The sequence below is a fragment of the Mus musculus genome, chromosome 15, assembly GCF_000001635.26.
Source record: "Mus musculus strain C57BL/6J chromosome 15, GRCm38.p6 C57BL/6J".
NCBI classification, from domain to species: Eukaryota; Metazoa; Chordata; class Mammalia; order Rodentia; family Muridae; genus Mus; species Mus musculus.
Window position 1 is genome coordinate 66,462,618 of NC_000081.6, and position 26,706 is coordinate 66,489,323.

A 26,706-nucleotide genomic window follows, 5' to 3' on the forward strand; every position below is an offset into this window, starting at 1 on the left:
AGTGATTATCATAATATATACCTTGAGAAATATTACATGCTATTTGGACTGAGATATATTAGAAGTTCCCAGACTCTGCAGAGACTGGTTTTTTGTTTGTTTGTTTGTTAGTTTGTTTGTTTGTTTTTCTAGCATCCTTCCATGAAGACTGAGGGCACGTTAGCTAGTTCACCTCCAGCTGCAGCCATCACTTAAGGTAAGAAGCAGTTGTGGTACAACTTCCAAAAGTGACTCAGTTCATGCCAGAGTTAAGGTTTAGTGAAGCTGGGAAAATGAATAAAATCATGCCATAAATAAAATAAAATAAATTTCTTAAACAAGCACATCATGTAAGTTTTCAAATAAATATTAGTATTTTTATGTAAAGGAGGTCATAAAATATAAATGTAAATATGGGCTATCCATTATTGGATTAGAGTGGGAGAGTCTGGCTAAATAGAATTCTTTAATCTAAGATTCTGATGAACTTTGGAAGTAACGTGCTGTTCTTGGTTATATCTGGAGCACATTTGCCTATTTGATTTACAAAGTTTTTATAAATGTTTTAAAGTTTTCTTTATTCAGTCATACTGATCCTAAGAGCATTACAAGAGATCCCTCTATTACATTCCAGACTAGAGACCTCATACTGGACCTCATTTGTTTGAAGATTCCTGGTAGGCATGGTTCAAAATTGGCTTACATTTTCTCCAAGTTCAAATAAACCCTTCTAAACTTGTCAAGAAGAACAAGGACAATGGAAACTTTAGTATTTCCTCACTTCCCTCCAGGCAGGGTCCCTGAAGCTGGGACAGCAGTGTGTTCATGCTTAGTGATGATGCCTGTGCACGGGTCCATGATTCTTGATAAATATACCTGGGTCCACACTTACTGCTGGTAACTGCATGTGTCCATACTTACTGGGGATAACTGTGCATGCAGAGGAAAGCAACTGAGCTTGCCTCGGGGCTTCATTGAGATCCTCTATAGGAACAACCATCATCCATCTAGACATGAGAAAACTAACCCAAAAGGCCTGTAGCTAATGGGTGGGACTGTGAGTAACACTGTGCTGTGTGCTATCAAGGTCACTGCCATTCACTAACTATAGTGCTGCAGACCAGGGGGTGGGGGGAGAACTCTTGCAAAAGATTTTCTCTCTTTGTACTGCCTCTGTTTTGAGAGGCTGAGTTGAAGTTTAACACCAGGACCTCAAAATCAGACTCTTAGGAAGACACAGGGACATTGTTGGTATTATTCATTTTGGGGAAAAAAAACTATATTGGAGTGGTATGGGCAATACCGTATAACTGGTGTCATTACAAGAAGAATGCCATGGGAAGGAACAGAGGCCTAAGAACACACTAAGAAAATTGGGGCAGAGGTCAGAGCAGTGAGAGCATGAGTCAGAGAATGCCAAGCACTGCAGGCTGATCTATTAGTTAGGAGATAGGCCTAGACGCTCCCTCGAGGACATGAGGGGGACCCACCTCAGCCTCTTTTTTTTGCAACTTCACCTGGACCATTTGTTCTCCAGAGCTATGGGATAAGCGATGGGATAAATCTGTCATTTAAGTCCCAGGCAGATTGTGCATTTCATACAGCAAGCCTAGAAAATCAACACACCTACTGCCACCATCCCTTTCAGACAAGCCTTACAAATCTCGGTGGAACGGTACCTAAGATTCCAAAGTGGTTTGCTTCATTTTGCAGTATCAGTAAGCACATTTAACTGGCACTACTTTTCACAGGCACTGATGTAAAACCTGAGTGGACTGTCTCCTGAAAGACTTGACCCGATGGTTTACATTAACTCAGAGCAACAGCAGCAGCAGCAGCAGCAGTGTGTGTGTGTGTGTGTGTGTGTGTGTGTGTGTGTGTGTGTGTGTGTGTATTGGAGAGTGGAGGCTCAGAGTCAGACACAGGGAGTGCAGGGTCCTAGTGTTCCAATTGCCAGGTGTGTCAGGCCAAACAATCAAGGAGAGGCAATTCTGTGAGCCCCAAGGTCCTGCCTCTAATGTGCTTCACGGTCTCCTGTGTGGGTCCAGGACACCCAAGGCATCATTCCCAGAGTACCTTGCACTACTCGTGGCCATTTTCAGTACATAGCGACATCTCCTAACTCTGCCCTGGGCACAGCAGCATGGGCAAGCCCATCTGTGGTGACCCTGCGGTTCCAGTCTAACCCTGATTCATTCCTTCAGGCTAATGACTCAACAGCCTCCATCTCTAGGCTCCACTTTCAGCAAGTTCTGCCTCACACTGCTCATTTTCCTAGGAAGACCTTGTGCAATGACGACCGCCTAGCTTATGTGTTAAAATGATTTACCGCTTATTCTAGATTCAATTATCCAACTCATTTGCATAGGCTAGGAAATTTTATATGACAAGGTCTAGAATCCAGCAGCCAGCAATTTCTCAACCACAGAAAACACGAAGATAAAGGAACAAACGCCTCTGAGAACTAAGCCAATGGATGCCACAAAATCAATATCTGCCCATAGTCTTGTTAACAAAAGCCTAGAGCCACATATGGACTAAGAACTTTGGACTTGTATGAAAACTAATAGTTTCCCCCTTACTAGTCTCAGTTTTATACTTTCTCTGGAATCATATTTTTACTAAATATTAGGTTTAAAATTATTCCAAATAATATTAGTTCTAAAATTATTAGATTTGGGGAATATGATGGCAAAATATGAGTGTATTATTATATACAACTTGGTTTTAACCACTGTCTCTCACTTATAATTCCTTCTTCAAAGTGAGTCATAGAAAAAACTATAATGTCCCCTGTGTTTAGGAAAGCATAGCAAACTTCTCTAGAGCTGTGTAGCTGGCTCAGTTGGTATAGTGCCTTGTCTCACAAACAGAGAGACACGGATCTGATCCCTAGAGTTCACATAAAAAGGCCAGACTTGCTTACTCCCAGCATTTAGGGAAGTAGAGGCAGGGAGATCCCTGGGTTGCACTTACCAACCTGTCTAGCCTTATTAATGAGCTTCAGCCCAATGAGACACCTGGCCTCAAGAGTGGCGGAATGCTGGGTGTTCCTGAGGATGGCCCTGGAAATGTTCTCAGGCTTTTACACACACACACATACACACACACACACACACACACGCACACACACACACCTGACTTCTTAAGTCCATCATAAGACTCCTTGTTCCAGAAGCTTCCTGCTCCTTATCCTTTGAAGGAGGAAAGGGGAAGAGTCTCAACAGACTGTATGCCATAATGGTACCATAAAACCAAAAGGTAGCACTCAAAGGAGTTCCTTGTAACTGGCCACACGCAGATCTCTGGGAAGCAGCATGTTCCGATAGGGCATTAGACTTCCCGGTTCCCTCTCCCAAATCACACCTGTGCATTTCTTTAGCTGGGTACTTTGGATTATCCTTCATAGTAAACAAATAAATATAAGAAAGTGCTTAGAGTACATGATAAAAGCAATCTACAGCAAACCAGTAGCCAACATCAAAGTAAATGGAGAGAAGCTTGAAGCAATCCCACTAAAATCAGGGACTAGACAAGGCTGCCCACTTTCTCCCTACCTATTCAACATTGTACTTGAAGTCCTAGCCAGAGCAATTCGACAACAAAAGGAGATCAAGGGGATACAAATTGGAAAAGAGGAAGTCAAAATATCACTTTTTGCAGATGATATGATAGTATATATAAGTGACCCTAAAAATTCCACCAGAGAACTCTTAAACCTGATAAACAGCTTCGGTGAAGTAGCTGGATATAAAATTAACTCAAACAAGTCAATGGCCTTTCTCTACACAAAGAATAAACAGGCTGAGAAAGAAATTAGGGAAACAACACCCTTCTCAATAGTCACAAATAATATGAAATACCTTGGCATGACTCTAACTAAGGAAGTGAAAGATCTGTATGATAAGAACTTCAAGTCTCTGAAGAAATTAAAGATGATCTTGGAAGATGGAAAGATCTCCCATGCTCATGGATTGACAGGATCAACATTGTAAAAATGGCTATCTTGCCAAAAGCAATCTACAGATTCAATGCAATCCCCATCAAAATTCCAATTCAATTCTTCAACGAATTAGAAAGAGCAATCTGCAAATTCATCTGGAATAACAAAAAACCTAGGATAGCAAAAACTCTTCTCAAGGATAAAAGAACCTCTGGTGGAATCACCATGCCTGACCTAAAGCTGTACTACAGAGCAATTGTGATAAAAACTGCATGGTACTGGTATACTGACAGACAAGTAGACCAATGGAATAGAATTGAAGACCCAGAAATGAACCCACACACCTATGGTCACTTAATCTTTGACAAGGGAGCTAAAACCATCCAGTGGAAAAAAGACATTTTCAACAAATGATGCTGGCACAACTGGTTGTTATCATTTAGAAGAATGTGAATTGATCCATTCCTATCTCCTTGTACTAAGGTCAAATCGAAGTGGATTAAGGAACTCCAGATAAAACCAGAGACACTGAAACTTATAGAGGAGAAAGTGGGGAAAAGCCTTGAAGATATGGCCTCAGGGGGAAAATTCCTGAATAAAACAGCAATGGCTTGTGTTGTAAGATCCAGACAAATGGGACCTCATAAAATTACAAAGCTTCCGTAAGGCAAAAGACACCATCAATAAGACAAAAAGGCCACCAACAGATTGGGAAAGGATCTTTACCTATCCTAAATCAGATAGGGGACTAATATCCAATATATATAAAGAACTCAATAAGGTGGACTCCAGAAAATCAAATAACCCCATTAAAAAATGGGGCTCAGAGCAAAACAAAGAATTCTCACCTGAGGAATACCGAATGGCTGAGAAGCACCTGAAAAAATGTTCAGCATCCTTAATCATCAGGGAAATGCAAATCAAAGCAACCCTGAGATTCCACCTCACACCAGTCAGAATGGCTAAGATCAAAAATTCAGGTGACGGCAGATGCTGGCAAGGATGTGGAGAAAGAGGAACACTCCTCCATTGTTGGTGGGATTGCAAGCTTGTACAACCACTCTAGAAATCAGTCTGGCGGTTCCTCAGAAAGTTGGACATAGCACTACCGGAGGATCCCGCAATACCTCTCCTGAGCATATATCCAGAAGATGCCCCAACCGGTAAGAATGGCACATGCTCCACTATGTTCATAGCAGCCTTATTTATAATAGCCAGAAGCTGGAAAGAACCCAGATGCCCCTCAACAGAGGAATGGATACAAAATATGTGGTACATTTACACAATGGAGTACTACTCAGCTATTAAAAAGAATGAATTTATGAAATTCCTAGGCAAATGGATTGACCTGGAGGGCATCATCCTAAGTGAGGTAACACAATCACAAAATAACTCAAATGATATGCACTCACTGATAAGTGGATATTATCCCAGAAACTTAGTATACCTGAGATATAAGATACAATTTGCAAAACACATGAAACTGAAGAAGAACAAAGACCAAAGTGTGGACACTTTGCCCCTTCTTAGAATTGGGAACAAAACACCCATGGAAGGAGTTACAGAGACAAAGTTTGGAACTGAGACGAAAGGATGGACCATCTAGAGACTGCCATATCCAGGGATCCACCCCATAATCAGCTTCCAAATGCTGACACCATTGCATACAATAGCAAGATTTTGCTGAAAGGACCCAGATATAGCTGTCTCTTGTGAGACTAGGCTGGGGCCTAGCAAACACATAAGTGGATGCTCACAGTCAGCTATTGGATGGATCACAAGACCCACATTGGAGGAGCTAGAGAAAGTACTCAAGGAGCTAAAGGGTTCTGCAACCCTATAGATGGAACAACATTATGAACTAACCAGTACCCCTGAGCTCTTGACTCTAGCTGCATATGTATCAAAAGATGGCCTAGTCGGCCATCAGTGGAAAGAGAGGCCCATTGGACACGCAAACTTTATATGCCCCAGTACAGGGGAATGCCAGGGCCAAAAATTGGGAGTGGGTGGGTAGGGAAGTGGGGGGGAGGGTATAGGGGACTTTTGGGATAGCATTGGAAATGTAAATGAGGAAAATTCCTAATTAAAAATATTTTTTAAAAAATTGAAAAAGAAAAGAAAAAAAAGAAAGTGCTTAGAGTTTTGTGAGCTGTTCAATTGAATTAATTAAAACTGAAAAGGGGGTGGGGGATCATGGAAACCCTGAATATAGGTCAAAAGTTCAGATTAAAAACTACTGAGGTTCATGACTGACACCTAGCCCTGGGAGGCATTCTTGCAGGCTTGGGATGAGATCTGTTTAACACTATCTCCTTGTAGTATCAGGAGTGAACAAGATTCAAGATACCCAGATACTGAAGAAATGACCCGCTATTTGATGTGAACACGAAACCCTGGTATATTCCATGTCAGCAATCTATTATTCTGATATGAGAACAGAGGTGAAATATGAAAGCAACTGCTTATGCTAGACACACAGAACAGAACAGAACAGAACAGAACAGAACAGAACAGAGCAGAGCAGAGCAGAGCAGAGCAGAGCAGAGCAGAGCAGAGCAGAGCAGAGCAGAGCAGGACAGGACAGGACAGGACAGAGCAGAGCAGGACAGGACAGGACAGGACAGGACAGGACAGGACAGGACAGGACAGGACAGGACAGGACAGGACAGGACAGGACAGAACAGTGCTCCTCAGGTGAGTGTCCTGAAGTATCACCAATGGGCTTGTTAGATGTGTAAATCTTATGCTGCACATCACTCAGACCCTGCTCAGAAGTCTTGAGGATGGGGTCTGGCAACCCGTTTACTGTGGTTTGATTGCCTGGTTATTTTTGCTGCTTTTCAGCAGGTCTCATTGTACAGGCCTGGGTGGCTTGGAGCTCACTGTTTAGACCAGACTAGCCTTGCTGCAATCCTTCTGTTTCTTCTCCATCTCTCAATTCTGGGAAGGTAACGGTGAGTGTCAGTGATTTTACAGGGCATATTTCAACAGATGACTCAACTAGTCAGAAAATGGTTATATTCATCATTTTGATGAGATGGTAGAGAAATCATTGACTTACCTTTTAACTATTTGATAAAGTTTCAAAACAACATCAAAGGGTAAGAAATCAAATAATGTAACTTTACTCTCTAGAATATTCTAGTTGCTGAAGTAGTAATTTTTGCCCAACAATTCCATGAAGAAACCAGTAATTCTTGTGGTTGTTTCTTCTCATCGTTCTATGTATTTCCTTTTATCTCCTCCATCTTTCACAACTTTACTCTGAGCATACCTTTAACTGTTGTAAGGTCACCACCACAAACTGCCTGTAGCCATCAAAGTCAGCACATGGGTTACCCATGAGGAACAACTCCTTCAGATGAATATTGTGTGTCAGGGTTTTAACGCTGCTCAGTTCTCCAATGAAATTTACAGTCAAGTCAAGTTTTGTCAGCCACTCACATCCTATTAAAGAGAAAAGAGAAGAAGAAAGAAGAGGCAAAGGTGACAGTAGTAATAAATTTGTACAGTACCTGAGAGCTTCAATGGACTCTCTAATACCAGAACACAATAGGCATTCCTTAGATGTGCCTTCATATGCCTCCTTCTGAACTCTTTCTAGTTGTTGCTGAACTAGGGGAAGGCTAATCTGATTTACATGGCAGCCCCTGTAGGCTTAGTTCAGTAAAGGCTGTCTTTCCTTGTGATTTAATTATGCTTGTGTGAATGACACGGCCCAACTCGACAGCCTTCAGTTTCTGAAAATTAAATCCATGCCGCCAGTGCATCCCGGCCCTATGTAAACTTAGTTGGCCAAACTTCTACAGTCCCTCCACACCCCATGCCTTTGATTACACTATTTCTCTGTTGTTTTCTGGTGGCCACATCAGCAAAATGACCTTGACTCAGATAGGTTCATAGCTCTGCAACCTTGTTCCATTTGGTGAGTGTTATCCTATTTCTCAAAAGTACATAGTGGAACTTAATTACTACATGATGGTTTTCCTTCCTCCATCACCTTTCCTTGGTCTCAAGTCTTGACTCCACCTTGTCCTGGGCAGGAGGTCTTTTAAATGGGCAGCTTATCAGTGGCTACGTCACTGATAAGAATGACATCCCTCCTCCCAAATTTTCTCCTAGATCTCTGTCTATGAAACCTACTATGAGCAGTGTAACTTTGGTTCTTACTAACTTTTACATCAAATATGAAAGTAATCTTCTAAACCCATTCAAAACAAGAACGTGTGGAAGGGAGAAAGAAGGAAAAGTAGATCAATGACAGAGAGAGCTCAACACCTTAATGTGCCACAAAGCAGGGAAGTATTCAGAAACTGAGAAAAGCACATGCTGACTAGTTGGTCTGTTTGTAAGAGCTGCTCTGGCCACGCCTGGAACAATGTGAACATCAAACTAAAAAGCAGACATAAGAAATAATGAGCAGATATGTGCAGAAGGTGAGGTTCTTGATTAAAGTTGAATATCATCCAACGAATGTGCAATAAATGGAACTGCAGGATCATTACTGACTATATTAAAAACTACTTAAATGTATGATAAGGGACAGGATGTTCACATGATTTCTTAATATAGTCCCATCAGTTGCTTATTAACTCAAATATAAAATTCGGGGAAATATAAAGTAGAATGACAAATTAGATACTGACTGTCCTTTGCTTCTTTTTGTGACGTTTAGATATTCTCTGATGTTTAAATTCTCTGTATGACTTTTGTCCTTTCTGATATTTTCTTGTAATGTGATTCAATACTTATAACTTATCTTCTTCTGTTATTATCTGAGCTCCCTGGACAGTGGGAAATTGTGTTTAAAACTGATTTGCTTATTACATACATGAAAGTCTTTAGCATAATGCAGAAGGATGCAAAAGGTTAAGACATGTTTGTGGAAGAAGGCAATGGCAGAAGAAAGAGAGGGAAGGGGTAAAGACACTGATGGACGTGGGGAAGGGGTAGTCATGATGGAGCAGGTTGGACACCAGAGAGATTTGTTAGTTGGCCAGATGAAAACTAAGGAAAACACAGCTTTCGAGATAATGGGTCAGCCAAGGAAAGGGAAGAACACTGACAAGGCTAAGTATAGATCAAAGTCTTTCAGAGCCACACAACTGTTACTAACTGTTAGATTGATGCCAAATTATATCCATGGTATAAAATATATTGGCACGAACATGAAACTAGCTTCATGCTTAGTGTGTGAAAGTGGGTAATTATGGATGTGGAGACATGAAGATCTGAATCCACATCCCCAGAACACACGTGAAGTCTGGGCACTACAGTACTCAATTATGATCCCATTACTGGAGATAGGGTAAAAATGGGTAGATCCTGGGGTCTCACTAGGCACCCAGTTCAATGTAAGACCTCATTTCAAATAGAGATATAGAGATAGAGATAAATGAGAAGAGAAGAGAAGAGAAGAGAAGAGAAGAGAAGAGAAGAGAAGAGAAGAGAAGAGAGGAGGGGAGGGGAGGGGAGGGGAGGGGAGGGGAGGGGAGGGGAGGGGAGGGGAGGGGAGGGGAGGGGAGGGGAGGGGAGGGGAAAAGAAGGAAAACACTGGATGCTTATGTTTTACCTCCACACAGGCACACATAGATGAACACTTGCACACATATACATGTGTATGCATGCACACACACACACACACACACACACACACACACAACTATGTAAAACTGGCTAACTAAACACAGTTTTATCTTTTCATCCCACTATTACCAAAGCATTAAGAATGAGGGTTATGGAAGCTATATCAGGACATGGGGACCTGATGTTCAAGGTGAAGAAACTAAGATTAAACCCTAAGATTTAAGATTTCGTGTGCTGTGGCAATGTTGGAAAAACAAGCAAGGTGAAGCGATAACAGAAGTGGTCTTAGAGAGTCGTTATTTCAAAAATTGCCAATATGACAATATCTGATATTTAATATATACAAATAGAAGAAAAATTTATGAAAATGACAGAAAACTAAGACACAGTTTCTGTGTTTTTCTCTGATCTCCTACTACAAGAGAAAATAGTCAACGTGTGCTAAATGCATCTGTTGAAATGCCACAGCAAAACTATTTTTACAACTACTGTATTTTAATGAAAACATTAAAGGACTGCGGAAACAGTGGGAGGGACCTGTGTTTCGAATCCCCAGGACCCATATACAAAGCTAGGCATCACCATGAATGCATGCCTGCAACCACAGTACTGGGGAGTGGAGACAAGAGGATTGTTTGGTCTTACTGGCCAGTTGGTCTAGTTAAAAAAAAAAAAAAAGAGTAAGCTCTAAATTCAATAAAAATGCCTTTCTCAATAAAGATCAACAGAGGAGAGCATTTGATGGTGTCCTTTGACCTCCAGTTACCCACATACATATATGAGTACACACATGAATATAACATATAACTGTGAAAAGATAGCAAAATTCTTTTACAGGCATAAAATGTGCTTATAACCTATATGGTAGTGCCTTATCTAATCCCAACACTGTGCCTATAAGAAAAAAAGATTATGATAACTGCTATTTAAGGTCAGATTGCTAATGGTGACACTTGGCTCTGTGATGTTGCTTTCATCACGGAAGCTGGCATCTAGTTCTGTTCCCTCTCCCTGTACCTGGTCTGATCTGAGAGACTTCCTAACTTATAGACTGCATCCATAATGAAGTAATCCTGACTGTCTCTGAGTATGGGATGCTCAGTAATGCATACACTGTACACATGAATGAAGTATGACATGGTACTTCTTAAGTATGTACAATTTTTATGTTCAAGTTGGAATGCAGAAAACATACACTAAGGCCTGCTCTGAGAACACTGGGATTCTCAGAGGCCAAATGAAAACTCTGGCTACAAGAATTCACTGACCTATCAGAGTTTTAGCTGATATAGAAGCAAGACAGGAACCATCAGCCATGTGCCCTGAAATTCTGACTTACAAAACCGTGGGACGGGATTGTCTATTGAGACATAGCTTCCTTTAGTTTGTTTCTTTGCCACATGAAGGAATTGGAACTCTAAAGTATATGAAGCAAGAGAGTACCAGTGTTCTCATAGCTTTTGAGTGGCTGAGTTGAGGCTTGAACTTAGATCTGCTTTCCTGAAAAGCATTTCTGAGCTGGCATATGAGAATCTCTGCCTGTGTTACTGCTTTACAAATTTCATTTTTATCCTCATCATCTTCATCACGATTGTCATCATTATCATCGTGACCATCATCTTCATCACCACCACAGCTGCCACCATCATCATCATCATGTTAAAGTTCTTAAGATAAAGCTCTTATGCAACACATATTTGGCTACCTAAATAACAGCATTTGTCACCACCAAGCCAGGAGTGGCCTAGGCTGGACTGAACTTGAATGCACAATGGTGGAAAGGGACAGTCTTTTTTAGGACAATAAATTTGGTTTGTTTTATCTTTAGGTTTAAACATGAATGTTCCATAATCTTGGTTTAGCAGTATATTTGTTTCTACATATTACATGTGTGTGTATTAAATCATATATTTTCAAGATTAAAGTCACCCATGGAAGGGTATGATTAAAATTGGATCAAAGAATAACTGAGCTGTCATGTAAAATTAACCTAGACTCTACTTAATAAACTAACATGAGTTTAAGGCTAAAAGTCCCAGCTCCAACAGCACCAAAAGTTTCTGATCAGCCCCTGGTCCCCAAACAATAGAGATGGATAATGGTGATGGGCACAGAGAGAGGGTTTCATCAATGGGGCTGTGTTGTAAGGGGCAAATGGAAAGAACCAGCAACTCCAAGTCTAACCTTAGGGTACTGCCAGAGCTTTAAATTTTAACAAGAAAATGGGATAAAGGGCAAGCGGAGAGTATAAGTAAATAGTCACGGTCAACATGAGCACTCGCTGGTCATGTTATGAGTTCTGATCTTCGAGGTGGTCTCAAGAAGTCCTGCTCGCCCAGGAGGACAAGCTCTTCGGCTGTCCTGGCCACTCAGACTCAACGCTATCATCCTAAGGACAAGGGTTCCTAGTCTATGGGACATAGCACATCTGGCTTCTGAATGCACGGGATGTGATGCTTGCCCACCAGGACAACTGTAAACGGAGCTCCCCAGGGAATGGATGCACTTGTATTGATTGCTGCTGCTTGACTGATTAGCACCTCGTGACTGTGGAGAGCTGGGATACTGTAGACACTAAGCCAGATTGCCTTCAGCTATCCTTAGTCCCTTCAGGGCCATTTAGCACTCACCTTCTGTGTCTGATCCAGTGTCCTTCCAACTACCAGGCAAAAACCTTCAGAATGTATGAAATTAGCAGATCATGAGCTTCCAGCAACTCGGATGCCAGACAGCATCAGAACCTGCAATGTGGTTCTCTCTGCTTTGCTGTAACCCACTGACCTAATTTCCCCATAACATATCTGGTACATGACTTTATGTAGTGACATGGGAGCTCATGGACACTTTCACTATAGACACATGATCTGGGGGACACATTCTAGGTTATTTATAGGCCCTGGCCCTCCTACTTGGCTCAGAATAAATAATCTCTTGCTACCTGCGAGGTGAGAACCATGCATTGTGCTGACACTAATATTACATTTACCTTGGGAAGCTCTGCAAAACATTTAATGCTATTTTTCTTTCATGTAAGAAAAGCCTGATTCACAAGATGCCAGCAAGATGAAAATGTCATGGTTTGGGGTTTTGCTATGGTTTTAAAAATGAAAATCTCAGGACTCTCTATGTGTTCATAATGGTTAAAACAAAAACAAGTTTTTACTTTGCTTAGATGTGGTCTAAATGTAAAAAATATTACACCGCGTTTTTCATGTCACAGATGAGCATGTCCCAAGGTGGCCAACCGTGACCAACCCTTCTCTGCCAAGGCAATCATTCTCTCCTCCACCCTTTGCTTTCTATCCTAAAAAAGACCATCAGTAGTAGACTGACCCATCTACTGGTCACAAACACTTAGTGCCCTTCCCTCCCCTCCAGGTTAGGGCAAGATTGTTCTAGGAGACGATCAGCAGGTACCTCATTCTACCCTGGTGAATCCTAAACGGAGAACAGAGAAGAGGGGGAAGAAAGAGAGAGACAGGTTTCTTTGTTTTGCTTTCCCCATCCTCCCCCTCCTCCTCTTTCTCCTCCTCCTCTTCTTCTTTGCCATCTAGGAAAAGAAGGGGGACGCCATTCCCTTTTTTAAGAAAAGTCTGAGATTTACTGTAGCAGATGGACTGAGTCATCCATCCATCTTCTTCTCTCACATCTAGCCCTTCAAATCAAACCAAAAGTACATGCATGCCAGCAAAAAAAGGGAAAAAAGAAAAAAAAAAGTAAAAAGAAAGAAAGAAAAAAGAGTCCCTTTTCTCTTTATGTTTCCCCTACACACTTCTAATCTTGATATGCATGTCCCCAAACTAGCCTGTACCCAGTTCCCCTTAGGGCTGGGAGGCACAGTACAGAAGGGAGCACCTGCCCAGACAAAGGTTAGAGGCACACAGCTGTGACTGTAGTTTGCAAAGTTCAAACCACAATAGCAACGATGTTGCCCTCTAGTGGTAAATTATCAGAACGTTTGTTAAAAGGGAAGTCCCCGACCAGCAAGAGCTTCTCAACAAAAACAAGCCCTGGATAGCCCAAAACAGGAAGGGGTGTCATTAACTTTCTGACAATTACATTAAAATGTATTACCATGAACTTAGTGCTGAGTGAATGCTGCCATTCCTTTTGGCCACAAGCTAACAGTGACAGAGCTGCCGTGTACACCAGTAGTGACTGACTACTCTTCTAAAACAGGAAGATAGTGATAGAGCTCTGAATCTCAGTGCTGATCCTGATTTGGGGCTTTGACGCTGGCAATTTCCAGGTTTTGAGGATAGAGATTCAAAAGGAACAATGTGTATTTATGACTGTGGGCTGTCACTGAGATTACTCTTTCTGCATGGGGAGGCAAAGAGACTAAAACCCCTGTCCCAAGTGAACCCCTCCCTGTTTTAGCTATTGACAGATGGGAGTTGGGTGGCAGAGCAGCTTGCCTGCCTCGGCTCCCCGCCCCTCACTCTGCAGCAAGGCTGACAGTCAACGCGCTCCACCCACTCACAGGGCACACAGCCCTGCCACACACAGGAGAGGTTGGCCAGGGAAACCACCTCACAGCTGTGAGCCCACACCAGCCACTGGACACACAAGACTCTCTGTGTTTACTGTGTGACACCAAACTAACCACCTCAATAAAATAGCCCCGAAGAGAGAGTGGCGATCAAGGAAAGGCATCCAGGGAATGGGAAAGATTAAAATCAGAGTTCTAACTGCATCAAAAAAAATATCATCCATGATATCATCCATCCAACAACAATCGCACCACAGAAAAGCAGCGATCGGTGCAGGAGGGAGTGAGAAGGTAGAAATTGTGGCCAAATCAGAGTTAATTGAAAATGAAATGAATTCTAGAATGAGAAAGAATTAACATAATTATTCTGGGATTTAAATCTGGTGCGATGTCTCAGACTGCAGAATAAAAAGACAGACTAGTTTAAATAGACATGCAGCTTAGGAGGCATGGAAGTTCCAATGAATATAACCACATCCAATTAATAGAGATGGGGTTATGAGAAAGAGGAATGATTTTAAAAAGACAATAAAGGAAGAAATGATATCTGAAAATAAGATAGGAGAAAAAAAGAAAAAAGGAAGTAGGGAGTAAGGAAAAATGTCAAGAATTCTTTATCTGGGAAACTTCAAAATATTTTTTTTTAACAAGTAAACAAAAACTGATGTTTTTGCCAACAGAAGATCTACCATACAGAAATACATTAAATGGCATCTTTGAGGTTGAAATGAAGACATGAAATGAAGATATGAAGATATTAGAATCAATGTATCAGCTGTTGTGGGTAGGGCTTTTGCAGTCACAGTGGTAAACTCCAGGGCTATAAGCCACTGGGTGGCTATTCAAGTGTCATTCAAGATACTCTGTCCTAACACACAGCCTGTTACCATACAGGGTTGGCAGTTGAGAAGCGTGGACAGGGCATACCAGGCAGTGTGGACCAGCAGTGCAGAGCACCAGAGTTGACCAGCAGTGTAGACTAGCAGTGCAGAGCAGCAGTGTGGACAAGCAGTGTGGGCCAGCAGTGTGGACCACCAGTATAGACCAGCAGTGTGGACCAGCAGTGCAGAGCAGCAGTGTGGACCAGCTGTGTAAACCAGCAGTGCGGACCAGTAGTGCAGAGCAGCAATGCAGACCAGCAGTGCAGACCAGCAGTGTGGACCAGCAGTGCAGAGCAGCAGTGTAGACTAGCAGTAGTGTTATGAAAAGTGACAAGAGCCACACCAAAGAATCCCTACACACACCTACCAAAGAATCAAGGACCCAAGTGCCCATGTTTAGGGCCTGTGAGGTCAAAGTCAGTGACATCCTGAAGAGACGGATGTTCAGAGGTAGAACATGTATCTGCAGTGATGTATCTTCGGCCCAGAAGGAGATAATGCAACAAAAAGTTAAAGTCATGAAAACACATGTGTTCATGATAGTTCTGATCCTTCCAAACCTGTTATTTAGCATCTTCAAATTCAAATATTACAAAAAGGATCCACAATAGAAGCAACTATGTGAGTAAATGCAAAAGTCATATAAACTCACTTTTTTTGTACTTTTCTCTCTGAGCTTATTTTTAAATGACTATAAAAATCAGTCATCATAAATCTGTACTGAGGGGTAAGTAATATATATATAAAGATATGGTTTGTGGTAACTACAGCAAAAGGGAAAGACAGCAGCATGAATACAATAGCAAGGTCTTGTCTACTGTTGAAATTAACTTAGCATTAACTGGATCTAGACTGTCCTAAAATAAGATACGAATTTTAATTCCTGTGATGCAACAAAGAGGGGAGGGGAAAGGGTGAATAGGGTCAGGTATGGGGAGGGCAGGAGAGAAGCCCAGAGGGCCAGAAGAATGAATGAAAATAAGCAGCCTCAGGGGATGGGATGTGGGAGGACCTTCTGGAAAGCACTAGAGACTAGAGAGGAGAGAGAAACAATCAGAGCTCTATGGAGGTCACTTAGCCAAAATGCCAACATTAGAGAGAAGGAACTCAAAGACTCCACCTCCAGTAGATAGACAAGTCTTCAAGTAGAGGGACTGGGTTACCAACTTATAGTCAAAATTTCTGACCTAGAATTTTTTTCCTGTCTAAAGTGGAAAATAGACTGAAGGATCCCAATTTGGGATCCATCTTAAGGGAGTGGACACTAAAGCCTGACACTACTACTGATGTTATGATGTTCATAGAGACAGGAGCCTGGCATGGCTGCTCCTCTACTGTCAGGAGCCATAATAGGACAAGCATATTACTAGCAGGAATCTTTCCTAAAACTAGCAGCTGACTGAGACAGATGCAGATACTTAGACCCAACCACTGAACTGAAGTCAGAACCCCTATGGTTGAATTAGGGGAAGGATTGAAGAAGCTGAAGGGTAGGGCAACCCCATAGAAAGACCATCAGTCTCAACTAACCCAGACCTCAGGGAACTCCCAGAGACTGAGCCACCAACCAGGAGCATGCATGGGCCAGACTGAGGCCCCTAGTACATATATAGCAGAGGTCTTCCTGGTCTGGCCTCAATGGAGATATGTGCTTAATCTTCAAGAGACTTGAGGCCCCAGGGAAGAGGGGAGGCCTAGTGGTGAGGGGAGCATTCTCTTGGAGGTGGGAGGGGGGAGAAATGGGATGAGGAACTGTGAAAAGGGGGACCAAAAGGGGTGGGTAATGACTGAAATGTAAATAAATAATGTAATTAAAAATAAAAAAGATGATTAAAAAATATATAGTGGGTGTTAGAAATCCAAACGTGGGTCCTTCTGTTTGAGGGCAAATACTTTACCCATTGAGCCATCAGCAAAAGAATTCTTGATAGCTAAAAAGGTGAAGCATCCATTCTGCGTGCCTATCAACCAACAAACACAAGATGTGGTGTCTCTATGGTGTGCAATATTATTTACCCATGAAAGGAAAGGACGTACTGAGACATCCTGCAGCGTGGAGGAGTCATTGTGCCTTAAAGGAGGAAGTCAGACACAAGAGACCACACTCGCTGCTGCTCCATTTGGATTGTGTTCAGAAATATGGGGAAACAAGGTGATCTCGAGCTGTCATTTGTGGGTAAGGAGGGGCACGAGTACAGTAAGTACCGAACAATATGGCATTTCTTTTTTTTTTTAACGATGAAAATGTTCTAGAACATACAAGTCTACCAAAACTGCTGGACTGTGCATTCACAGTGGTGAATTTTATGGTATGTAATTTATATTTCAGTTTTAAAGAGTGTTTCAACCATGATACATTTTTAGAAATTTTTGAGTGTCTTTTGATACAGTTTACATGGTAAATTTGAAATGGATTGGAGAAGATATGTGTGAAAAATTAAGATGTTGAAAGTAGAACGTAATACAAAATAAACCATATTTAGGAACTACAAGAGAAGAGATTGATGAAGTTTAGTGTATTAGAGAATAAAACATCTGCATACTAGTATCATAACTGAAATACACAGAAGAGTGGTGTATCAATGGAAAATATCTGTACCACATGACAATGGTTTAGTATCTAGAATGTATAAGAGTATACTTCCCAAAATGGCAAATCAATAGAAAAACTGGACAAAAGATAGGAAACACCTTAGAATTCACCTGAGGAGAAAGAACTTTTCACAAGCATAGCCAATATCGAAAGCAAACAGTGCTGAGTGGCTCAGTGCTCCTGAGTACATTTCAGTGTTGGGGAGGCATTTTCTAAGCCATACAGAAATGACACTCACAAGGTACAAAGAGGTACAAAGAGGAGCTGATACAATCTTTCAGAAGAAAAAGAAATTGGCAGGATATTCCAAAATCTGCATATTGAAGCCGAGGAGTTTCAAGTCTAAATAAAACCCCAGGAGGGAAGGCAGATGGAAAATGCACAGAGTGGCTGAAGAAGGGTGTGCAGTCGCCAGTTCATTTTAGCAAAGCACTGGAATCCTCAATGTCCATCTGCAGGCAAATGCTTGGCACATCCCTGTGTATTTACGTCATTATGCAGCCTCCAGTCCCTGTTTTTGCATAATAAGATATTGAGGTGATTTCCAGGAAGAAATTAACTTTCAAAATATTATTTATAAGGACCAGAGTGAGAGCTCAACAGCTGCTGCCAAACATGAGTTAGATTCCCCGGAATCCATAGCCATAATATAGGACAAAACTAACTTCTACAAGTTGTTTTCTGAGATCCAGATATATTCTCTCTTCTTCTTCCTCTTCCTCTTCCTGTTTCCCTCTCCTCCCTCTTCTTCCTCTCCTTCTCCCCCTCTCATCACCTCTCTCTCTCTCTCTCTCTCTCTCTCTCTCTCTCTCTCTCTCTCACACACATACACACGTTGTCAAAAATGTTAAGGATGAGATGTACAATATGATCTGATTGATAGGAAGCAAAACTAAAGAGAAATACATGTAACATATTCAAGATGTCAATTGCAGCTACCTCTGATAAGGAGACCAACCGAGGAAGGGATGAAACATTTCTGGCTTTGAATTTACATATCACTTTATTGTTTAAAGTTTTATAAGAACTAAAATGATCAAGATTTATGTAAAATATAATTTTAAGGTAGCCCCTTTGTATCTACACTACCTCATAAATCTACTTCCAAGTTTTTATTTACTCCATGAAAACCAGGAAAATTCTTACCTTCCAAGTTTTCAATTCTTTCAATGTTGTTCAATGCTAAGTTCAAATATTCAAGTTTCTTCAGTTTGCTAACATTTTCTGTAATACAAATAATATAATTAATTGGCCTTCAGTAATATTATTTTATAACTGGTCATGAAAATGATACAGAGAAGCAAAGGATTGCATGTGGCTAGTGGCTTTTCCTATCTTTATGGTCTTAGTCGCGCTTTCCACTGCTGTGAGAAATCACCTTGATGAAAAGCAACTTGGGGAGGAAAGGGTGTGTTTCTTCTTACACCACCTGATAACAATCTAGCACTGGAGAAAATCAGGGCAGGAGGAACTCTCAAGGCATGAAACTGTAAGCGGGAGCTGAGGAGGCATAGAAGGAGTGCTGCTTATCGTGCTGTTCCTCATGACTTGCTTAGCATGATATCTTACACCATCCAGGTCTCCTGGCCCAGGGGAGGCACCACACAGTGATCTAGGCCCTCTCACACATCAATCATCAACCAAGAAAATGCACCACAGTTTTGCCCACAGGCCAATCTGGTGGGAAAATTTTCTCAATTGAGGTATCCCCTTCCCAAATGTCTCAAACTTGTGTCAAGTTGACAGAAAACTAGACAGAACATCTATACAACAGACACAAGGTCACCTGCAAAGCTTTCCTCTCTTCCTCCCTTCTTCAGAGTACTAATGTTTGCACATGTCCCTATCCATCTCCAATGCCAATGGCCTACATTTAGGCAAGCTGGCCAGTGTACAGGACTCAGTAACTCCTGCTCAGTACTTAGGCTTAAGTCAACCAGGCCGCATCATTTCCTGGAAGCTATGTGCTAAAGAAAGGGACACACACCACAAGTATTCAAAGTCAGTTAGGCAAAAACTCCATGTTCTCTGCTTTGGGACTGTATATATCTTTACTACAAGAGGATAACAAGGATATAACTGTTATCTCCTTTAGTCATTCTACTTGGTCATAAAGGAACCAGCTGTAAATAAAGTTTACTCTGAGATGATGGAACAGAGAAAAGGGACCCACTGCCCTTGGAGTCCTCTTTATCTCGTCCTATAGGTGGACAGCCATGAGAAGTAAGCTTTCCTTAACTTAAAGCTAAAATGAACCTGTCATGAGATTATGTATCTTTTTAAAATAAATCTGAAAGGCCATTCACACAAAACAAGTATGAGCTAGACAAAGAACTGCTGTTGAATGAATTGCTGTTTTTAAAATAGTTGATAATAAGACACAGCTAACTATTTGGTATTTACCATATCATATTCTAGGTATTTCACCTATATTAGATTTTAAAAGCCGTTTAATTACGTTTGTGTATTGTGTGGAAATGTATGGGTATGGATGAATGTGTCACAGGATGTGTGTGGGCATCAGAAGACAACTTGTGGGAGTCAGACCTCTCCTTCCACCATGTAGAGCCTGGAAGTTGAACCCAGGTCATCAGGCTTGGAGGCAAGCATCTTACCCCCTGAGGTATCTCACAGGCTGTGTGTGTGTGTGTGTGTGTGTGTGTGTGTGTGTGTGTGTGTGTATACATTCATATGCCAATAGAGTTAATGCACATGTCTGAGATTAAATGGTAGAGTCAAAATAATTAGATTCTAGAGCTGTGCACTGAATCATTACACTTTCTCTTAAAAGAAGAATTATTTGAGGCAAAAAAGAAAGATGGTGTCTTAGTCAGGGTTTCTATTCCTGCACAAACATCATGACCAAGAAGCAAGTTGAGGAGGAAAGGGTTTATTTGGCTTACACTTCCATACTGCTGTTCATCACCAAGGAAGTCAGGACTGGAACTCAAGCAGGTCAGAAAGCAGGAGCCGATGCAGAGGCCATGGAGGGATGTTCTTTACTGGCTTGCCTCACCTGGCTTGCTCAGCCTGCTTTCTTATAGAACCCAAGACTACCAGCCCAGAGATGGTCCCACCCACAAGGGGCCTTTCCCCCTTGATCACTAATTGAGAAAATGCCTTACAGTTGTATCTCATGGAGGCATTTCCTCAACTGAAGCTCCTTTCTCTATGATAACTCCAGCTGTGTCAAGTTGACACAAAACTAGCCAGTACAATTGACCCCTTGTCAACTTGACACACAAAAACATCACTAGTAAGCCTCAACCCTTACAATCTTATTCATCCCCAAGATCTAAATAACTTTAAAAGTCCCACAGTCTTTACATATTCTTAAAATTTCAATCTCTTTAAAATATCCATCTCTTTTAAAATCCAAAGTCTTTTTACAATTAAAAGTCTCTTAACTGTGGGCTCCACTAAAACAGTTTCTTCCTTCAAGAGGGAAAATATCAGGGCACAGCCACAATCAAAAGCAAAAGTCAATCTCCAACCGTCCAATGTCTGGGATCCAACTTACGATCTTCTGGGCTCCTCCAAGGGCTTGGGTCACTTCTCCAGCCATGCCCTTTGTAGCACACGCGTCATCCTCTAGGCTCCAGATGCCTGTACTCCACTGCTGCTGCTGCTCTTGGTGGTCATCTCATGGTACTGGCATCTCCAAAACACTGCATGACCCCTTCAGTCCTGGGCCATCAATTGCAAATGAGGCTGGACTTTCACCAATGGCCTTCCATGGCCTCTCACAGTGCCAAGCCTCAGCTGCTCTGCTCAACTCCTTCATGCCTTCAAAACCAGTACCATCTGGGTGACCCTTACACATTACCAAGTCCAGCCACAGCACAAGGTACAACTTTGGCTATATCTGGAACACAGCCACTGTGCTCTCAGAAAACACTTCCCAGAAGATGTCACCTCAATGATGCTGGTCTCTTCTTAATCACCGCTAATTTCTTAGCTCCAGCTAACCAGCATCAATAGTCCCAGTAATGCAAAGTTTTTGCTTTAGTAGTTCTGGTATCTTGTTAATCACAGCTGATTCTTCAGCCCCAGCTAACCAGAACTACAGAATCTTCACAATCAAAACAGCAATGGCCCTGAAAAGAGTCTTTAATTTTCCCTCTGAAATTTCACAAGCCAGGCCTCCATCTTCTGCTCTGTTCTCAACATTATCTTCCAAGCTCCTACAAAACATCTGACAGAGCTCTTAACAACGAGTGGATCTTCAAGCCCAAAGTTCCAAAGTCCTTCCACAGACCTCCCCAAAACATGGTCAGGTTGTCACAGGAATACCCCACTCTGCTGGTACCAATTTGTCTTAGTCAGGGTTTCTATTCCTGCACAAACATCATGACCAAGAAGCAAGTTGAGGAGGAAAGGGTTTATTTGGCTTACACTTCCATACTGCTGTTCATCACCAAGGAAGTCAGGACTGGAACTCAAGCAGGTCAGAAAGCAGGAGCCGATGCAGAGGCCATGGAGGGATGTTCTTTACTGGCTTGCCTCACCTGGCTTGCTCAGCCTGCTTTCTTATAGAACCCAAGACTACCAGCCCAGAGATGGTCCCACCCACAAGGGGCCTTTCCCCCTTGATCACTAATTGAGAAAATGCCTTACAGTTGTATCTCATGGAGGCATTTCCTCAACTGAAGCTCCTTTCTCTATGATAACTCCAGCTGTGTCAAGTTGACACAAAACTAGCCAGTACAGATGGTATCCCTGACTCACCTAAGCAATGCTGCTCTCCCAGGTTCTCTGAAATATTATGAAATGAATAGCAAGCATAACTTACTATCATTGCATTAAGCACTATTCAGAGTTCATCTAAAATTATTTATATAGCCTTGAATATATGAGAACAATACTTAGTTCTCAGTGCTTCGAGTCCACTTCTTTTCTTTTTCTTTCTTTCTTTTTTTCTTTTCTTTTCTTTTCTTTTCTTTTCTTTTTTTTTTTTTTTTTTTTTTGACAGGGTTTTTCTGTTTATCTCTGGCTGTCCTGGCACTCACTCTGTAGACCAGGCTGGCCTTGAACTCAGAAATCCACCTGCCTCTGCCTCCCAAGTGCTGGGATTAAAGGCATGTGCCACCACTGCCTGGCGAGTCCACTCATTTTTAAAATAAGAATCTGAGGAAGAATTAAGCTTCTCTTAGTGATTAAATTACTCAAGTGGTACTAGTGTTTACAAAAGGGTCTCTAAGGGCAGCTGAGTACTCAGTCATCAACACATTTGGAGGTTTCTGTGTGCCAGCGATCAGGAAAGGCAGAGTGTCTCATCTACATCCTGAACAAAAAAATAGTCATTCCTCTTTGAACTGCCATCCCACAGTGGGATACCTGGCTTGCCAAGAACTCCTTTCCTCACTTCTGTTATTAGCATGGCCCTCAAATGCTGGATTCACCCAGTGGAAATCAATACAAGAGTTGTACAAGTAGAATTTCCTCAGTTAAATTTGCAAGAGACAGGGAGCAAAGTGGCTAGAAGATGGGCAAAGATTCTATAAGTGCCCTCTCTAGCAGGCCATAAGAAGGTTTGAGAGCTCAAGCTCAAAGCACTGGCAGCCCGTGTCCCAAAATGCCACAAGCAGACCCACAGACTTCTTGTTTACCAAATATCTATTCAGGTAAAAGAGGCTTGTGCATCTATGTCCACTCTCCCCGACACCCTCATCTTTAAAATGCCCACAGGAGAGATGTTGGGACAGCAGATCCCTGGTGGCTACCCCACACCCAGGCTCTGCACTCTGGTAGGTCCCCAGATGGTCCTTAGCTCACACTTGCTTCATTGCTGAGCAGAGCCTTCCTCCCACAGCCCATCTGTCCCACTGAGTGAGCCAGGGAGCTCTAGGAAAGGCAGTTGCTTTGAAAACTTCTACCTCAATGGTAGGACAGCATGTGTGGATCCTAGAGAAGTACTTTCACTTGCAAAACACATGCCTAAATGCCCATGGGTGGAGCAGCATTGAAAAGTCCCATTATTAGAATTTAAAAGAGTGTTTAATTTAAGAATACTTCGGAAGCCAAAATTTAAGCTTTCTCACAGCCCTGAAAAGGCCTGAAATACTATGCTGTTAATTAGTAATTGTGATGGACCCAGCTGTGGAGATTAAAATTTTGGGAACTCTTTTGAGATCTGTACAATTAGCACCGTTCTGCAAAGTGCCCATGAATAAAAGCTGGTGGTTTTATCTAACCGCCTTTTTAATTGAACATTTTGCCAGAGTTTCCAGTTCCTGGTAAAGCAAAAGACACCAAGAATATTTATCTGAAGAAATATATAGTTTTACTAAATCTTCCCAAAATGATGCAGATCTGGGCTTTTTATAATCTTCTAGCAAATTTTCAATTATCCGCAGCATGCTACCAGGCTTTCTCGGCCTTGGTAATGTTAGCATTTTGAGCTGGATAATTCTTGTCTTGTAGTAGTATTCCTGGTTCCTGGCTTCTGCTAAGGTGGGACCTGTAACATACATCCCCAACACACACACACACACACACACACACACACACACACACACATACACACATACACACACACACCCCTATCATAATCAAATCAAAATATCCCCAGCCATGGCTAAGTACCTCCTATTGAGAACCTCTGCACATGCATGAAAAGTTAACTATCACCTCAACACTGACTCCTGGACTCCAGAGGTAGCACTCTCTCTATCTCAACTCATTCCATCCAGTCCTCCAGTACTATTCACTTTTCCCCTCTGCCTCTGGCTTCAGTTGGCTAACCAGGACCGCCTGGGCTAAGTAATGGCATACATAGCTTGGCAGCTTTCATTACTGAACACTTAATTCATTGTAAGCACAATAATCCTCACACCCATCTTATGCCATACTATATCCCTTGCTACAATAAGTGCTGTCAGCACTGTTTTATAAATAAGCCAACACAGTCTTGATCAGCTTAACCGACTTGCTTATTTTCACACAGATCACAAATAAGGAACAGAGGAAGGGTTCACAGACAAGACTACCTGATGGCAGAGCCCATTTGCGCTTTTACCATTCAGGCAGAGTTGCTTTAAGAAGTGACTCACCATTTGTTCCCTATGGTTGCATAACCCCATTGTATGCCTCTTGACGCATTATTAGGATGCATTATTAGGACACATTATTAGGAATGCAGGGGACAAGAAACATCAATCTATCCCATGGGTAAATTGGGAGAAGAAACTGAGTATGCACAGTCTCTCTTTCCTTCCTTCCTTCCTTCCTTCCTTCCTTCCTTCCTTCCTTCCCTTTTTCTAGGATGTCCCTGCCAGAGAACATATGATCTAGCTTCTTCCTGCCATAAAACTTGAACCTAGTTGGTCAGGGGAAACCTGTGGCTGCTCAGCTTCCCAATAATTAAAGATTTGCCTGAGGGTCGTATTAGCAAGTCTATGTACTTAATAGTGTATGTTACCTTCTGCTAGAACTTTATCGGTGTAATGGATTGAATAAGAATGCTCCCCATTAGCTCACATGTTTGAATGGTTGGACCCCAGTCAGTGGAACTGTTTGGGAAGAGTAGAAGGATAAAGAAGTGTGGCCTTGGTGGAGGCATGGCCGTCTTGGAGGAGGTATGGCCTTGTCAGAGGAGTGTGTCATTGGGAGTGGACTTTAAAATTTCAAAAGTCCATGCCTACCCGTGGTGCTGACCACATATGTGGCAGAGGATGACCTTGTTGGTCATCAGTGGGAGGAGAGGCCCTTGGGCCTGAGGGTGTTCAATGCCCCAGTGTAGGGAAATGCCAGGTGGGAGGACAGGAGTGAGTGGATGGGGGAGCACGCTCATAGAGGCAGGGGAGAGAGGATGGGATAGGGGTTTCCCAAAGGGGAGACCTGGAAAGGGGGAAACATTTGAAATGTAAATAAAGAAAATATCCACCACCACCAACCCTGGAAAAGTCCATGCCTTTGCCACTGTGTGTCTCTTGGCCTTGTAGTTATTGTCTCAACATGTAAGCTCTTACCTACTGTGCCATGCCTGCCTGCCTGTTGCTATGACTTTGCTGTGATGGTAATGAACCCTCTATAAGCCAGCTCTCAATGCACTCTTCCTTCTATAAATTGCCTTCACAGTAATAGAAAAGGAACTAAGGTCATCAGATACAATACTAACAGTTTGATCTTTTTTCCCCCATGACTTCTGCACTTACCTGTCAATTCCATTCCAAACTAAAACCATCTTAATGTACCAAACTGATCACAATACCCGGTACTCAGCACTGTGGCATAACTGGCTAACATAGTCTGTGGTAATCTGACAGACATTTAAAAATACATACTGACTTCTGAGAGCAGATTTATCGTCATAGAAAAACTGAACAGAACGTACAGCTCTTAAATACCCAATTATTTCCCTGCATGACCCCAACTGCTGGTCCCCAATGCTACTAATATCTTATCCCAAGGGGATAGACTCATCAAAACTGATAAGCCTAATTTGACATATCATCACCTACACACTTATCCTTGGTCAGTGTGTCTCAACCTCCCTAATGCTGTGATCCTTTCATACAGTTCCTCATGTCCTGACCCCCAACCATAAAATTATTTTTTTGCTACTTCATAACAGTCATTTTGCTACTGTTATGAATCATAATGTTAATATTTTTGGAGATGAGAGTTTACCAATGGGGTCACAACTCACAGGTTGAGATATGCTACTCTTGGTATACATTCTGTGTACCTTGTCAAACAAACATGTATCCACATTATCCTACATACTCTGACTATTCATTGTTCATTACTCCTGGAAAGCACTGATCTTTTGTGGTTTTTATACTTCTGCTTTTCCCTGAATATCAGTTAGACTCATGTAGGCTTAGCTTTTGCATATTGGTTGCTCTTGGTTATGTACACTGAGGACTATTTTCTGTGTTTTCATGCCTCAGTAGTCATTTCTTTTAAGCTGTGAATAACACTCCATTTCATGGATATAGCATAGTTGTCTGAAGGATCTCTTGGTTGCTTACAACTTTGGGCATCTGTAACTTTTTAAACCAACAACAACAACAAAAGTATTGGTATACATATATGATAAGGATTTTAAATCCCAACATGATCTTACCAGTTTTGCAGAGAGATATAAAGCTATGGAAAATTCATGACTCATATCCACCCACTTTGAAAACTGGTAGGAGAATATGGGCGCCTCACACTAAACTCTGCTTCCAATTCCATAACAGCATCCCTCTGGATGCCAGGGCCAACTACACACAGGAAGGAG

The 26,706-nt window shown here is 41.9% G+C and overlaps 1 protein-coding gene across 2 annotated transcripts in view; it reads right to left on the reverse strand.

Moving 5' to 3' along the window:
* Lrrc6 (leucine rich repeat containing 6 (testis)) overlaps positions 1-26,706 on the reverse strand; it is a 121,064-nt gene that overhangs the window by 82,760 nt on the left and 11,598 nt on the right. For both annotated transcript variants that reach the window (XM_030248662.1, NM_019457.2), the window contains exons 3-4: positions 18,624-18,701; positions 7,200-7,372 (exon numbers count right to left, since the gene is read on the reverse strand). In XM_030248662.1, the coding sequence (XP_030104522.1) occupies positions 7,200-7,268 (69 nt within the window). In that variant the 5' untranslated portion in view covers positions 7,269-7,372; positions 18,624-18,701. The remainder of the gene's footprint in view (positions 1-7,199; positions 7,373-18,623; positions 18,702-26,706) is intronic.